Here is a 14,814-nt window from a genome sequence, read left to right on the forward strand (position 1 = left end):
ATGTGTGTGTAGAGGACTACATGTTCTTGACCACTGGTTTATCCGGCCAGTGAATCATATCTGTGTTCAGTGGCTCTGGTCTGATTTGGGTGTAGATCGCGCGGTCCAGGGTTCTGTTCCGAAGTCGCCCTGTGTCCGGCAGGGGGCGCTCCTGGCCCTCTTGGTCTCTGAACTGACTGCCCCGAGTGTCCGCCCCGCCCCACCCGGGCCCGCCCGGCCACGGGCTATAAGTTCGCGCCGGGCGGCTGGCCCGCAGCACCGCGCTGGTGGTCCACGCCCGAGTGTCCTGTCGCGTCCGAGCTGTCTCCGCTAACCTAGCCATGGCCGAGGGTGAGTGCCTGCGCCGTACGGAGGTGGGGTCGGGACCAGGCCGGTCTGGCTCCAAGTCCTCAGGGGGGAACAACAGGTGGGCCGGTAGGTGGGAACCTTGCTGGCCTTAAGTTGTGTGCTCAGTTCCCCCAACTCCAGGGCACAGCTCTTAGCCCTACCCCTGAATGAGGTGAAAATGCTACCGGAATGTGTACCTGGAAGGGTAAGGCACTGTCACCTTTCCCTGACTACTTAGATCTGCGTCCCTACTGTGTGCCCGGTACAGGAATGCTGGCTGGAAGGTTGCACCCCTTGGCGAGGTGCAGCCTTCCTGGCTGATTCTGTAGCCTCAAGTCGAAGGGGCATTCCAGTATTTGGTTGAGCACCGCTGAAGTCAGGCCTGTTCTCTGAGGTCGCTTTGAGCCCTCCTCCAAGCCCAGACCTTGACCGCCGTAGGAAGCTCAATGCTCCCGGCTGTAGGTTAGTGACAATAGTGCCAGCCTTGGTGCGCCCACGAGGGCTGAGAAGAGAGGAAAGGGTCGGGGGTTCTATTCGTTTTCTGCCAGCCTCCTTCGTGTGCCATGTGCTCTTGCATGTTTGCAGGCAGCACACGGGCACACATGGGTCAGGACTGGTACAATGGAGGATCTTCCTAACTGTCTGACCAGAATCCCAGCTGACCATTGAGTCAAGTCCGCTCAGGGATGACCTCTGCCTGCACTGTGACCCCAAGGAAAGGACTCGGGGCAAGGGGAGAGGGGACACAAAGAGGGACCTGAAACATGTAGACAGGGAAGTTTCAGAGGACTAGCCCTACTGTGTGGCCTTGGTCACTCCCTTCTCTGGAACCTCAACGGGCTGTGTGATATGTCACCTAAGGGGCTACTTACCCCAAGGCAGTTTTCCATCTCTATTTCCAAAAGTTGGGGGACCTGGAAAATGGCCTAGACTTTGGGGCTTCCTTCAGCAGGATCCCACTGGTTCAGAAGGCATGAGGCCTTGGGTTCTGTGATCCTGAACTGCCTACGCACCCTCAGCCTGTGGGTGGGGTTCTACACCCTGTCTCCCCAGGCTGGGGGATAGTTATCCCCAGGGTCTCTAGAGAGACAGCCTCTTTCCCGCCTGCCCTAGCCTTCCATGGTTGAGGATTTTGTCTGTCTGTCCTGCCTTGACAGCGGGCACATTAACTTCTCTATGTGGTGAGGTCATTACCAGGGCCACCTTTGAGTCCTGCTCCAAACCAAAGTAGCCACCAGGACCACACAGCATTTCGTTTGAGGTGGTTCCCAGAGCAGCCCTCTGCACTTCCGGGGCATTTCTTTCCTCTCAGTTTGGAATTCTTGCACAGCAGGAGGCCCAACACCTGGGCTGGATGACCTGGGGCCCATCCACTCCCTAGGCCTCCAGTGGACCATTGGACCACAGGTCCTCCACTGCTCCCCTTCCCTCTCCCCCCACCACCTCCATCAACTCTGAGAGCATTGTGTCCACTCCCGACCTGACTGACTCCTCAGTCCTGACCATGAGCTTGCTCAGACCTCTGTCCACCCCCCCACACACACCCGCCACCTGTGCTTGCCCAGCTCCCTCTGGAACAGAAAACTAGAACTTCCGCTTCTCACGCCTCTATCCTGGGCTGGGTCCTCTCTTTACTTCCTAGCACCTTTTGAGGGGTTGGAGAAGGAGGCACGGAGAGGTAGGGACACTTGTCTAGGATCGCAGAGCAGCTCAGTGAATGAAAATGAAGGTCTGTCATACTCACCAACTGTCATTTTAAAACCTTTTATTCTGGAGATGACTGGTCATCTGTAAAGCCGAGAAGATAACGCGGTGCAATAAATTCCTCTGCTCTCACTATCCAACCCACTCATACGTCCAGGCGGTCTGGGCCCCTCTGCTGTGCTTGGGGAGAAAAATCTCATGTCGTATCAGCCATGAGTCTGTCAACACATGCCATCAAATATAAGGACTCTGCTTCACAAATAGACAAGTCAGCAGAATCCCCTGAGGTCTCCGATCTGTTACCGATTCAATTCCCGGCTGTCTCCTGTGCAGAGGGAATGTTTTAAAGTCTTTATGTAAAGCCAGTATTAGTAAGCCCCACACATGGCAATGGGCAGAACCACCCTCCGTTTCTCATTATGGGGCCTCCCTTCAAGTTTTTGGTTTGTTGTTGTTTGTTTGTTCTTTCTTGCAGTTGAGGTGTTAGGGAAAACAGATCCTTTGCTACCGGAGCCTGAATTCTGTTGACTGTGCCCTGGTCCTGTCCTTTAGCCTGATCCTTAGTCTATGATATTCCCTGTACATTGAAAATTAGGTCTGAGTCAGACAGGAGGGTCCAGGCTGTCTTCAGGCAGGGGAAGCAGGGGTTTAAGGCCAGGCTTGGCTAGATAGTGAGACTGTGTAGCAAAAGGGGGAGGGGAGAAGGGGAAAGGAATAGAAAGAAGAAGAGGAGGGGAGGGGAGGAGAGGAGAGGTGAGCAGGAGATTATTTGACTCTGGCAGCAAATGCTGAGTAACTTCAACAGATCCCGCTAAAACCCACTTGGAAGTTATAACTATGTGGTAGGCCGTGTGGACCAGAGGCCTGTGCATCTTCACACAGTTTGCTTAATGCTTGCCACGGCCCTGTGAGGTCCCGGAAGCCAAGGCCCAGAAACTTTGAATTGCTGGCGATCCCATGACTGGGGCACAGCACAGGCCCCTTCTGCTGCAAACATGACCTTGTGATTAGACACTTAACCTTGTCAGACTCCTGTGACCATGGGAAGCTGTGGGGTTGAACGGGTCAGGGCTGAGAGAATTGTCACCAGGGTCTAAAGAAGGTCACAGTGGGTGCCGAGGCCCCATATGTAGGTAGTGGGATTGTATCACTGACGGCCACAGCCCCCTGAGAGATGCCATGGCGGCTCATGCTCCCTTTTTCATTCTCTGTAGAGCTGATCCTGGAGAGGTGTGACTTGGAGATACAGGCCAATGGCCGTGACCATCACACGGCCGACCTGTGCCACGACAAGTTGGTCCTGCGGCGTGGTCAGCGCTTCCGGCTGACGCTGTACTTTGAGGGCCGCGGCTATGAGTCCAGCGTGGACAACCTTACCTTTGGTGCTGTGACTGGTGGGTACCTTGGATCGCCTCTGTGTCCTGCTCCTGGTGGGAGAATAAATTCCACCTCTTTCCAAAGCCTTTCCCATCCTCTGAGGATCTCAGCTGTCATTAGCCCCATTTCACAGATGAGGAACTGAGGCCCAGAAGAGAAGAGGGAGTTGCCACTTTCCACAGTTTTCTGCCTTGGAGGTTCATCACAATCCTAAAGGACTTTTCTGTCCCGCCAGCCAGTTCCCAAATAACCACGCAGGGACTTTTTATTAGTTATTAACAATGAGAGCAGCGTATCCTCATAGTGTCCAAAAGGATTATTCCACGGCGTGAGCCAGCGTAATGTTTCCCACACCGAACAACCTTCCTGTCTGTTCTCACCAGGGCTTCCTAGAACCCACCAGACCTCCGGGATCTGGCTTAAATCTGGGTGGTGGCGAAAGGGGCCTTCTAGAGGAAGGGAGGACTGCTGACCTGCTGTGTGACATAAGACAAGACCCTCAGGCTCTCTGAGACTGAGTTCATCAGCAGTTCACACTGGAGGGTTAAGTAAGATGGCCTGAGAAATGCCTAGGTACTGGTGGCTGCTCTCTCATTCCAGAGGCTCCTGGGATGGGCAAAGGGTGCTGGACCCTGTCCACCCTGTCCCCAATCTCTCTGGTTGACTGTTCCGAGGAAACTGGCCTTGAATGCCAAATCAGTTGTCTGACTTCTGGTAGAAACCACTCCCTCAGGGTCAGCAAGGGGTCACCTGGCTGGGACTCTGGCCCAAGGGTAAGAAAGGCCAGCTTTCTTCCATCTTTGGGGGTAGAAAGAGTGACGGGCAGAACTTGTCGACCCAGCCCAGCTGAGGCCCTTTCTATCTGAGGGCTGTTTGATAAGCTTATCTTGGGGTTCACAGGCTGCCAGGATATCCCCTCCATCCCTTCCTCCTCCCTCCTCATCCACAGATGGAGCCATTACCCAGGGACACCCCACCCCAGCACCTGTAGGGTTCTTTCTACCCACCACAGGGTCCTAGCCAGACTCTTGCCTTCCAGGCCCTGCGGAGTGGAAGGGCGGTGCTATGTGGTTGTGCAGAGCTGGATCATGCTTGGAAAGGGGGCACACATAGCAGGGTAGTCCACATGCCCACGCTCATGCCATGCTAATGCCCCCAGGGTTGAACCATAATGGGCTCCCATTTTGCAGACAGGGAGCCTGAGGTAAGGCTAGACGGCCAAGTCACTCCGTCAGTAGTTAGATGCACAGCAGGCTTCAGTCCCTGACCCAGCTGTGAGTTGAGGCTCTCTGCCATTTAACTCCGTGTCCACCTGCGTGGCCTCAATGTACTCTTCTGTGACATGGGTGACCGGTGAGCTGTCAGCCTGAGTAGACTGTGAGCACCCACGTACATCCTCCTTCCTGACCCAGACTCTTTCTTCTTCTCCATCTCCATGGGCTGGGGAGCGGAACAGAGGCACTTAGCAAACCGAGGTCAGTACTGGGAGGTACACTGACCTCCTGAACCCTGTAGCTAATCTCTGTTCACCAGTCCCCATGGGTCACTTCCATCTGTAGGCAGTTACGGCTTCCCTGTCCACTATCCAAGACCCTCCCGGGTGCCGGGGATGCCTGAGGGACAATACCAGGAAGCCAGGCTCTTACCCCCAGGCCAGGCTTGAGTCAGTGCCCAGTCCAAGCCTGGCTGGGGACCTCCTTATCCATCAGAGCTCTCTAGATTATATTCAGCCTGTCCTACCACTTCAGGGAAACTGAGACCCAGAGAAGGGAGAGAGTTAGTCAAGCCACTCAGCAAAGGGGTGTATGACCCCACCCCAGCTATTTATTTTCCCTAAGCAGTTTGGGGTCTGGTGGGCTCTGCAGCAGTCTCAGGCCACAGTGGACAAACAGCCCTTGTTGAAGGACCAAACACTCCCCTTTTGGAGGGTGGAAGCAGGAGATGAAGCCAGCCCACGGGGGGAGAAGGGAACAGTTGTGAGGCTCACTGAAGGTGTTACCCTGGAAGCTATACTTGCCCCAGCCCAGGCTGTCACCATGGTCTGGACAGTGCCAAGACCCCTTGGGTCTCTAGAGTTACATGGGTCTAAAGTGGCTGTCATGGCATTCTTGACTGCACCAAGGCTATCTTGTGGAACCCCAGTCAGAAACTTTGCAAAGATAGCTACGTAAGCAGTGGTGGGACCACAGGACAGTGTGTCCCGGCAAGCCCTCTTGGAAGAAAGGTGTGTGTGTGTGTGTGTGTGTGTGTGTGTGTGTGTGTGTATACGTACATACACAAGTACATGTGTGACTGTTCCCGGATAGAGAGGTGGGATGTGTGTTTCCTGCCCTGCCCTAGGGATGGTATGTCAATAGAGACAGTGGCAGTGGGACCTGACCCAGACAGGTTACCAGAGTGACCAGATAATTGATCATCCAAACAGGGACATTTCTGAGAAGGGAAGGGCGATGGTTGGGGTTGCGCTGGGGCCGCAAGCATAATTCTGACTGACCTGTCCCACCCACTCCTAACCAGCCTGACTCCCTTTGCCTCAGTTTCCACATCTGTGAAGCTATTTCATAGTGCTAAAAGTATCTGTCTGTGTCGCGGTCCTCGGAGCCTGCTATCTGGCCTGAGAACTCAGATCCGCGTGTCCCTTTTGGAGGGAACATGTCTGTGGACAGTTCCTGCTCCAGATGCTTTCCATGTGCCCTCACCGAACCCACCAGCTGTGCCAGGACACAGGGCGAGAATAATAGGCCATAGTAACTGTTTACTGAGCACTTACTGTGTCCCAGGCTTGCCTTCTTGAAGCTTCTTGGCAACCTTAAGAGGAATGACTTCATTTTGTAGATAGAGAAAGGCCCCATGTCACAGATGGTAGGTAGAACTCTGGCTTACAGAAACAAAGTCCCTTGCTACAAAGTTACAAGCCAGTTCCAGACGTGAAGCTGTGGTCCAAGCCTGATTCTTTGATGAAGATACTGTGAGTCAGAGAAGCCTGGGTTAGGTTGCACGGTGCTGGGTTGAGGTAGAGGTGGAAACTAAACTCAGGGTAACTCTCTTGAGTCCCAGGCCTCGCTGGCTCTTTCCCAAATGTCAGCTCTGGAAGTCAGGGAGGGTTTGGATGCCTCCACCTCAGCCCCTGGCACCCAGACAGCCTCTTGAGGCCTGTGTCATGCCTATTAGCTCACGGTTATATTTGGGCCTGGGTGCAGTGGTGCTGGCAGACGGAGAGGAGGGGTGGAGGCTGGAAGGGAGCCGCTCGGTGAGCAGGACCCAATATTGTCAGCAGTGGATGGCAGAGCCACAGGGAGGGGGTGGAGAAATAAAAATAAACTGCCAGGCTACCTCCCAGCTCATCAGAATGCTCCTCTGTTTCTCAGTTCTCTGCCCAAGGCCAAAGTGACCAGCCCTGCCCACTGTGACTCAGGCCTGCCTACGTGGGCCAGGCCACCCCTTACCTGGAGGAGGTCTGTGCAGACCATGACACAGGACCTTTGGAGCCCACCAGGAAGCAGCATCTTTGGAAAAGAGGCGGTGTGGCGGTACCAGGGCTTCAAGACCCCAGAAACCCAGGGTCTCCTAAGAGCCCTGATCTCCAGGCCTCCCTTCTCCACTCTCCAGCAGCTGACGGGAAGCCCAGAGAGTCAGAGCTGTCTATAAGATGCACAGGGCTGCAGGGAAGTGATGGCCCTCATGTGCCGCCCATGGGATTTGAACCCATAGCCGAGGATACCTGATAGGTTATTGTCCTCCACCAGCCTATAGCCAGGATCTCAGATGTTCAGGTCCTGTCTCAGGAGTATGCAGCTATCTCGGGAGGGGAGCAATGGTGTGCAGGAGAGGGATTCAGAGAGAACTGAGGGTCCTTGGCAATATCTGCCTTCATTCCTGCTTTCTGGGCCTGTCTAACATCCCCTCCAATCTGAGGTAGATCACCGCAGCTCTCCTAGGCTGTGCTGTCCTCTTCCTGACGACTCTCTCTGCTTGTAGGCTCACCATATGCCTATGGCTTTTCAAGTGGGCTTGCAATGCCTACTTGGTCAATGAGAAAACAGAGGTTTAAGGAGGTAGGGCCTCTTGGCAGAGTTCCTCTGTGGCTGGAGGTGGAATTAAGCCTTGACCCCAGGCCTGGGAGCCTGGACAGTATCCTGCCAGCTCTTCACTCACAGCTTCCCCTTCCCTCGGCAGGCCCAGTTCCCAGTGAAGAGACAGGGACCAAGGTCCGCTTCCCACTGTCTGATGACGTAGAGGAGGGATCCTGGACAGCCTCAGTGCTGGACCAACAGGACAATGTCCTCGCGCTGCAACTCTGCACCCCAGCCAATGCCCCGATCGGCCAGTACCGCCTCAGCCTGGAGGCCTCTACTGGCTACCAAGGCTCCAGCTACGTGCTGGGCCACTTCATCCTGCTCTTCAATGCCTGGTGCCCAGGTGAGCCATTTTCCATCTATGGGGGGATAGTGGGTGGCAGGAACCAAGAGAGGAAATGTCAAAGAAGATTGATTGGGTGGGGCCATGGGTCAGCTCCTGTCCAGCCTTAAAGTAAGGATTCTTTTGGCATCCCAGTTTATAGACAGAAAGCCAGGTGACTCATCTGGTACCAAAGGCTGCAGTCCAGGTCTGGGGCCCATGAGTTCCAACAGCACTAGCAACTGGGTGTCTGGATCCATTTGACTGGTGTCACAGAATCCCATAGACTGGTTATAATCATGGCTGACAGTTCTGGGGATTGGGAGGTACAAGATCAAGACCGTGGGTCACATCCAGTGAGGGCCTTCTTATTGTGACCCAGTGTGCTGAAAAGCATCACGTGGTGAGAGAGGGAGAGAGGACCAAAGTCTTCTATAGCCACCCTGGAGGTAACTAACCCAGTCCTCTGTTAAGGACAGGACACATTCATCGGACCTCCCTCCTAGCACCATTACCTTGGAATTAAGTTACAAAGCAAGAAAGTTGGGGGCACAAGGCGGTGTGTGGTTCACGGGTCTCCCTTAGGGGAGAGGCACCCCCAGCTCATGGCCAGTGCCAGGCACTGTTCTCATTCTGCTCACGAGGCCCTGGTTTACACTCATCTAGGTTGGCGTGAGGATGGGAAACTGGGTCGAGTCAGGCTGGTAGCTGCCTCCTTGTGCAGCTGCCAGGGATGAAGATGGCAGTTTCCTTGTTGCTCAGACAGGAAACCGAGACTCAGAGGAGTGAAGTGGTTCTTGGAAGCTCCTTCAGTCGGCAGGGGACAGTGGCAAAGGAGGAAGTGAGAGAGGAGACCTGGGAAAAGCCCTCCCCAGCCTCAGTTTCCCCATCTCAGTTGTTTGCTTCTTGCTCTGACACGGTGAGGCAGGAGGGGACTCTCAGGCTGTCAAGCCTGGGAATTCAGTGACCTTCCAGGCTAGCCCCTTCCCCCATGGTGTCTGGCCTCTGCTGTTAGGCAACTCTTTTCTTCTCTATTTTGGGAAATTTTATGACATACTCAATCGGAGGCTTTTAAAATTCCTCTGTTGTGCCTACTTTGACTTGTCTAATTCCAACAGATGCCAGAACAGCCTTTTTTTTTTTAAAAAAAAAAGAATATATTTTTAGAGGCAGGATCTCATATAATTCAGGTTAGCCTCCAACTCATTGTAACTGAGGATGACCTTGAACTTCCGATCCTCCTGCTTCCACACCCAGTTAAAAATGACCACTCCATTTTGTGGGGCTGGAGAGATGACTCTGTGGTTAAAAGCATTGGATACTTGTCCAAAGGACCAGGGTTTGAACCCCAGCACCCACATAGTGGGTTACAGCCATCTATAACTCCAGTTCCGGGAGATCCGATGTCCTCTTCTGACACCCTTGGTGGTGTGCACATATATGCCAGCCAAACACCCACACCCTCACACACACACATACACAGGCACACACACACTCACATGTACACAGTGCTCTCATACACATACACAGTGCTCTCATACACATACACAGACACATGCTTTCTCTCATACACACATGCACACTTGCATACACACACACATGCACACTCTCTCACACACATACACAGGCACACACACACTCACATGTACACAGTGCTCTCATACACATACACACACATGCTTTCTCTCATACACACATGCACACTCGCATACACACACATGCACACTCGCTCACACACATATACAGGCACACACACACTCACATGTACACAGTGCTCTCTCACACATACACACACATGCTTTCTCTCATACACACATGCACACTCACATACACACACATGCACACTCACTCACACACATACACAGGCACACACACACTCACATGTACACAGTGCTCTCTCACACATACACACACACTTGATCTCTCTCTCTCTCTCTCTCTCTCACACACACACACACACACACATGCACACTCGCATACACACACACTGGATCTCTCACACACAGAGACACACACACTACACCGGGGACTCTGTTGTTTGCTGGCTTATGTCAGTCTAAGCTCTGTCCATACACACTGGGGAGATTGCTATTTCCAAGATGCCCTCTATCAAACATGAAAGGTCAGGCCTGATATCGCAGGCCTGATATTCATACTTGAAGGCTGAGATGGGAGGATTGTGAGTTCAAGGCCAGACTGGTCTCAAAAGAGAAGGCTGGGGTTGTAGCTCAGTGGCCGAGTGCTTGCTTAGCATGCTTGAAGGCCTGGGTCCAACCAGCTAAAATCTGGTTTCTCCTACAGCTGTCTTCAGACCTGTGCACAGTGCTCTGAACCCAGCTGCCCAGCCTTTCCAAGAGTCCAAATGCCTTGGTTCTTGCCAACATGGACTGCATCTGCCCAGTGACCTGTTAATGGCCTTGAGGTCATCCCCAGCGGCCTGTGGGGTGTCTTACAGAGCACACAATACAATGATTTTTTGGAACAGAGGTGACTTTGCTGAGACAAACTGCAGTTTGTTTGGGTGGAGGAAGATCCCTTGCCAACCCACAGGGCAGGGAGAGGGCAGCTCCCGGGGATGTCCCCCTTCCTCTGGCTCTGCCTCACCCTGCCCTGAGGGTTGGAGTGGGTCCTGGCCAAGCAGTACAAGGAGTGACTAAGGTGACCCACATTGCAGGGTCTGGAGGAGACAGGAAGTTGGGCTCGGGTGGGGACAGCTGTAGCAGGGAAATTTCAAGAATGGATGGGAAAGGGCTGGTTCTGCCGGGAAATGGGTGCCCCTGTCCTGGATTTAAGGTCACAGGATAGTGCCGGTGTGTGTATGGCTTCCTGTTCCCAGAGCATTCAGCGTCACCAGAAGTCAGAGCTATGATCCCAATACCACATGTGATAACCACACTCCATGGGGCAACCCAGAATTTCACTTTCTCTTTTACTCCCCTCCTTCACTCAGTAATGGAAAGCTAAGACCCCTCCCCCAGCCCCTGCCCCAGCTCGGAGCCAGAGAGCAGTGTGCCCAGGGTGCCATTGCACTCACCTTCCTCCCTGAAATGCAGAGGTGCTGGGCACTGCACGGTCTACCTGGTGGTCTAACCTTGCCTTGCAGTAGCCCCAGGACCTTTTCTCCAGCAGGTTCAGCAGAGACTGGAGTTTGCCATTTTTTTAGACACCATGAAGATACTTTAATTTCTTTTAAAAAAAAAGAGGTCTGTGCTGGGGTTGCACCTAAGTTGATAAGGTGTTAGCCTAACATACACGAAGCTCTAGGTTTGATACCTAGCACCACAAAAAGTAGGCAAGGTGACTCACACTTGTGATTCCACTGCTCAGGAGATAGAGACAGGAGGATCAGAAATGTGAGGTTTTACCTTTAGCTCCATATAGAGTTTGAATTGATCGCAATTGAAGTTGCGATCCATGAGACCCTGCCTTTGAAAACGTTTGTTGTTTTTGTTGTTTAAGTAAACCGTTTCATTGTGTGATATCAAGACATCAAGCATAGCTGAATTTTCTCAGTGATGGAGGGAGGAATCCAAAGAGAATAGACACCCAGGCTAGGGGCTTACCAGAGTCATTATGAGGCCCTGGGTTTTTCCTCCCTGCCTCAGTTTCCCTGACATCATAAAGCCAGCCTGACCACTAAGCCTCAGCCTCGTTGGCCTGTCTCCTCCCCCCTAGTCACAGAAAACCCTGTAACCCATACCTTCTCTGGACCACAGCTTTGGCAGGTGTCCTAGGCTTATGCTGTGACCTTCCAGACTCCTCGGTCATGTCTCACCGAGCATCCCTGACCCCAAAGCTGGCCAAGCTCTGCCTCCCTAGGACGGCGGTGACCCTTCTTGGTGTCTCTATGGCTCTGGAACCTTCTCCCCAGGGAGTCCTGCACCTTCCTAGGCTGGCTTAGGAGTCTGTTCCCGCACTCCCCATCTGCCACACCTTGCACTTTCAGGCAACTCCAGGAGGTGCTGAGATGGGCTAAGGCCCAGGTCACATTGAAAATGAGCATCGAAGCGGGGCGCCGATGCTCAGAGTGGTGGTGCACGCCTTTAATCCCAGCACTCAGGAAGCAGAGACGGGCGGATCTCTGAGTTCGAGGCCAGCCTGGTCTACAGAGCTAGTTCCAGGACAGCTAGGGCTACACAGAGAAGCCCTGTCGTGAAAAACAAAACAACAACAACTAGTCCAGCCTCCCCCATCATTTATTTGGATGTTAGCTTTCTCAACTGCGGTACACACCGGAGCCTCAGTTTCCCCATCTTTAATATAGAGAGAGTAAATGGATTCACGTGTGTTCTGCTTTCATCACAACTATGTGCATGTTGGGAAATGGATGTTGGCAGCCTTGTCTCTAAACGATTCGTTTCTCTAATTGAGAGAGGCTTGGGCCAGGGAGTTAGCTCCCGGCTGCCATGTTGCAGGGCCCCTGACTTGCCAGCTCAAGCTGAGCCCCCTTGCTTCTGTCCACAGCGGACGACGTGTACCTAAACTCAGAGGAGGAGCGACGGGAATACGTCCTCTCCCAGCAGGGCTTCATCTACCAGGGCTCGGTCAAGTTCATCAAGAGTGTGCCTTGGAACTTCGGGCAGGTAGGACAGCGCCTGCCCCTCACAGTGACCACAAGTCAGCCTGTGTTGGGGGAGCCTGAGATTCCAAGATGTGAGGGGGTTGCAGAGTCACCGGTCCCATCCTACTAGAAATGCAGGGTGCCCATATAGCTACAGGCCCAGAGAGGTCTAAGGCTTGCCTAAAGTCACACAGCAGAGTCAGCACCCATGGGCTCAGGGAGAAGAATGAGGAGAGTCTGGGAAGCAATGAAACCAGCTGGGGTTCTCAGAGGAGGAGGTAGTGAAGGACCCTTGATATTAGTGATGGCACTCAGCAGGTATTCAGTGTGTGCTCAGCCTGTGCCAGGAAGTGGGTGAGGACCTTGTTGAGACAATAATTCCTAAGGACAGCCTCTCTCAGAGATACCTGAAAGCAGAAGTGGCCAAGCCACACACCTAGCTTTTGATAGACAGATCTGGGTGGGGCTGGAGTTTACCTTCTCAAGCACTCCCAGGGTGCTGATGCTGCTGTCCAGAGAACACGTGTTTGAATCAGCCACTGCTCAGTAACAAACAAGCCTACCACATAAGTGGCTGAAAGTAATAACCATTCAACCAGGTCATGGCTCCTTACAAATGGAGACCAGCTATGGCAAGACTGCGGAGTCCCGGCTGGGCTGGGCTCAGACAGCGAGCTGGCTGACTATCTGTCCTGCTGTTTCCGGTTCCCAGGCAGGGCCAGTTCTGCAAACCCAGAAACTCATTTCCTTCATTACCCAGGCTCCCAGAAAACCTCTTGATCCTGTAGAGAAAACTTAGAAAGCAGAACCATGACACCTGGCTGCTGGTGCATGGGTGGTGGGTGGTCTCCAAGGGTGGAGCGCATCTTACAGTCTCTGGATCTAAGTCTGATGTTCAGACCCTCCTTGGGTGGAGCGAAGTCCTCCCGTATGCCTCAGGGTCATGCTGACCACAGCTTCCTCCTGAGGGATCATAGCAACAGAGATCCCTACCCAGCACAGGCAGCCTGGCTGTGGGAGTAAGTGAGCCGTGTCTCCGTGACGCATAAACCACAAATCAGTCTCAGCTCCCAGGGCTTTGCATTCTCTTTCTGAGGAACAGGGTCGCGTCTCTGTTTTGACCTCCATGGTTCTTCTTTGCCGAGACTTAAATGGAGAGGAATCCTCACTGTCCATGGTTATCGGAGAGGGCTTCTAGAAATAGGAAGTGTCTGAGCTGGGCTTTGAAGAGCAAGTAAGAGTTTGCCATACAAGAGGCTAGCTCTGTGGGGAGAACTCAGAGGTGGGGAAAACTTAAATCCTGCCTGAGAAGGACGTTGTGGGTAATGGAACCTCAAGAGGTGAGATGGGGAAAATCCTGGTTGTAACTATCTCCTGGCATCAGACTGATGACAACAGGGACCACAGCAAGCCCTTAGAGGGCTGTTTTGTCGCATGGCACAAGGCTTGGTCCTGAACAGCACAAGATGAGGAGCAGAGGAAGGAAGGAGAACCCTTGAGGTGCCAGATGGGCATGCCCCTCCCCCTCTCCACACCCATGCCCCCCAGATGTCACACTGTTCCCTCCTCGGCCTTCAGCAGCTGGAGTCCTGGAATGCCCAGAAACAGCTGGACTCCCATCTACTAGTGAGAGGGAGTGTGGTCCCTTCAGCTGTGGGGATATAGGACAGCTTCCGGGAGAGGCTGGCATCCCAACTTCCTGTTCTACTGCTTGCTTGGACACAGTTTGAAGATGGCATCCTAGACACCTGCCTGATGCTCCTGGACGTGAACCCCAAATTCCTGAAGGACCGTGCCCGGGACTGCTCACGCCGCAACAGTCCCATCTACGTGGGCCGCGTGGTGAGCGGCATGGTGAGTTTGGGGGTTCCGGCAGGCCGTTCCCTTCTGGGATGATGAGGCCGTGCTCTGTGTTGGGGATAATGAGGGCTTGGGGCAGAGATAAGTCTCAGCAAAAGAAGTTTAGAAAGCTTTACACAAACGAGGTTCCCAATGCAATTCAGTCATTCACCAGGCAAATACTGACTAACGACCACTAATGTCCTGGACACTAGGGCAGAGCTGGGTCTAAACTGTGTGTGGCCCTAAATTCCATAATACTGTATTCCACTGGGTGAGAGGAGGCACAGACACTAGTAGAAACATGAGGAATGAGTGCACAGGCATCGATCAAGTGGCACAGGCTAGGGGTGGGGGGGGCAGCACGAGCGAGTGACCGAGCACAGTATCTCACCACAGGGCGGACTGAGGGACCTCCCTCTGGTGTGGTCCCCAGAGCTCAGGAAAAGATACACAGCCTGTGCTGAGGGCATGAAGAGAGGCTAGAGGAGAGTGAGCAAGGGGAATGTGTGGGTGCAGAAAGAGCTGAGTGGGCAGGGCCAGAGCACCCAGAGCCATGGGCTATGGACCAGAGGTTGGATTCTGTTCTGGAAGCAGTGGATGCTTGA

General features: G+C 53.4%; 1 protein-coding gene across 1 annotated transcript in view; it reads left to right on the top strand.

The window, feature by feature from the left end:
- The first annotated feature begins 208 nt into the window (after positions 1 to 208).
- The window catches only part of Tgm2 (transglutaminase 2), a 30,412-nt gene continuing 15,806 nt past the window's right edge, over positions 209 to 14,814 (top strand). The window contains exons 1-5 of the mRNA XM_087911055.1: positions 209 to 330; positions 3,246 to 3,425; positions 7,585 to 7,827; positions 12,271 to 12,389; positions 14,093 to 14,221. Of these exons, the coding sequence (XP_087767181.1) occupies positions 321 to 330; positions 3,246 to 3,425; positions 7,585 to 7,827; positions 12,271 to 12,389; positions 14,093 to 14,221 (681 nt within the window). The 5' untranslated portion in view covers positions 209 to 320. The remainder of the gene's footprint in view (positions 331 to 3,245; positions 3,426 to 7,584; positions 7,828 to 12,270; positions 12,390 to 14,092; positions 14,222 to 14,814) is intronic.

Source organism: Myodes glareolus, chromosome 10 (assembly GCF_982192425.1).
Source record: "Myodes glareolus chromosome 10, mMyoGla1.1, whole genome shotgun sequence".
In the NCBI taxonomy this organism is placed as follows: Eukaryota; Metazoa; Chordata; class Mammalia; order Rodentia; family Cricetidae; genus Myodes; species Myodes glareolus.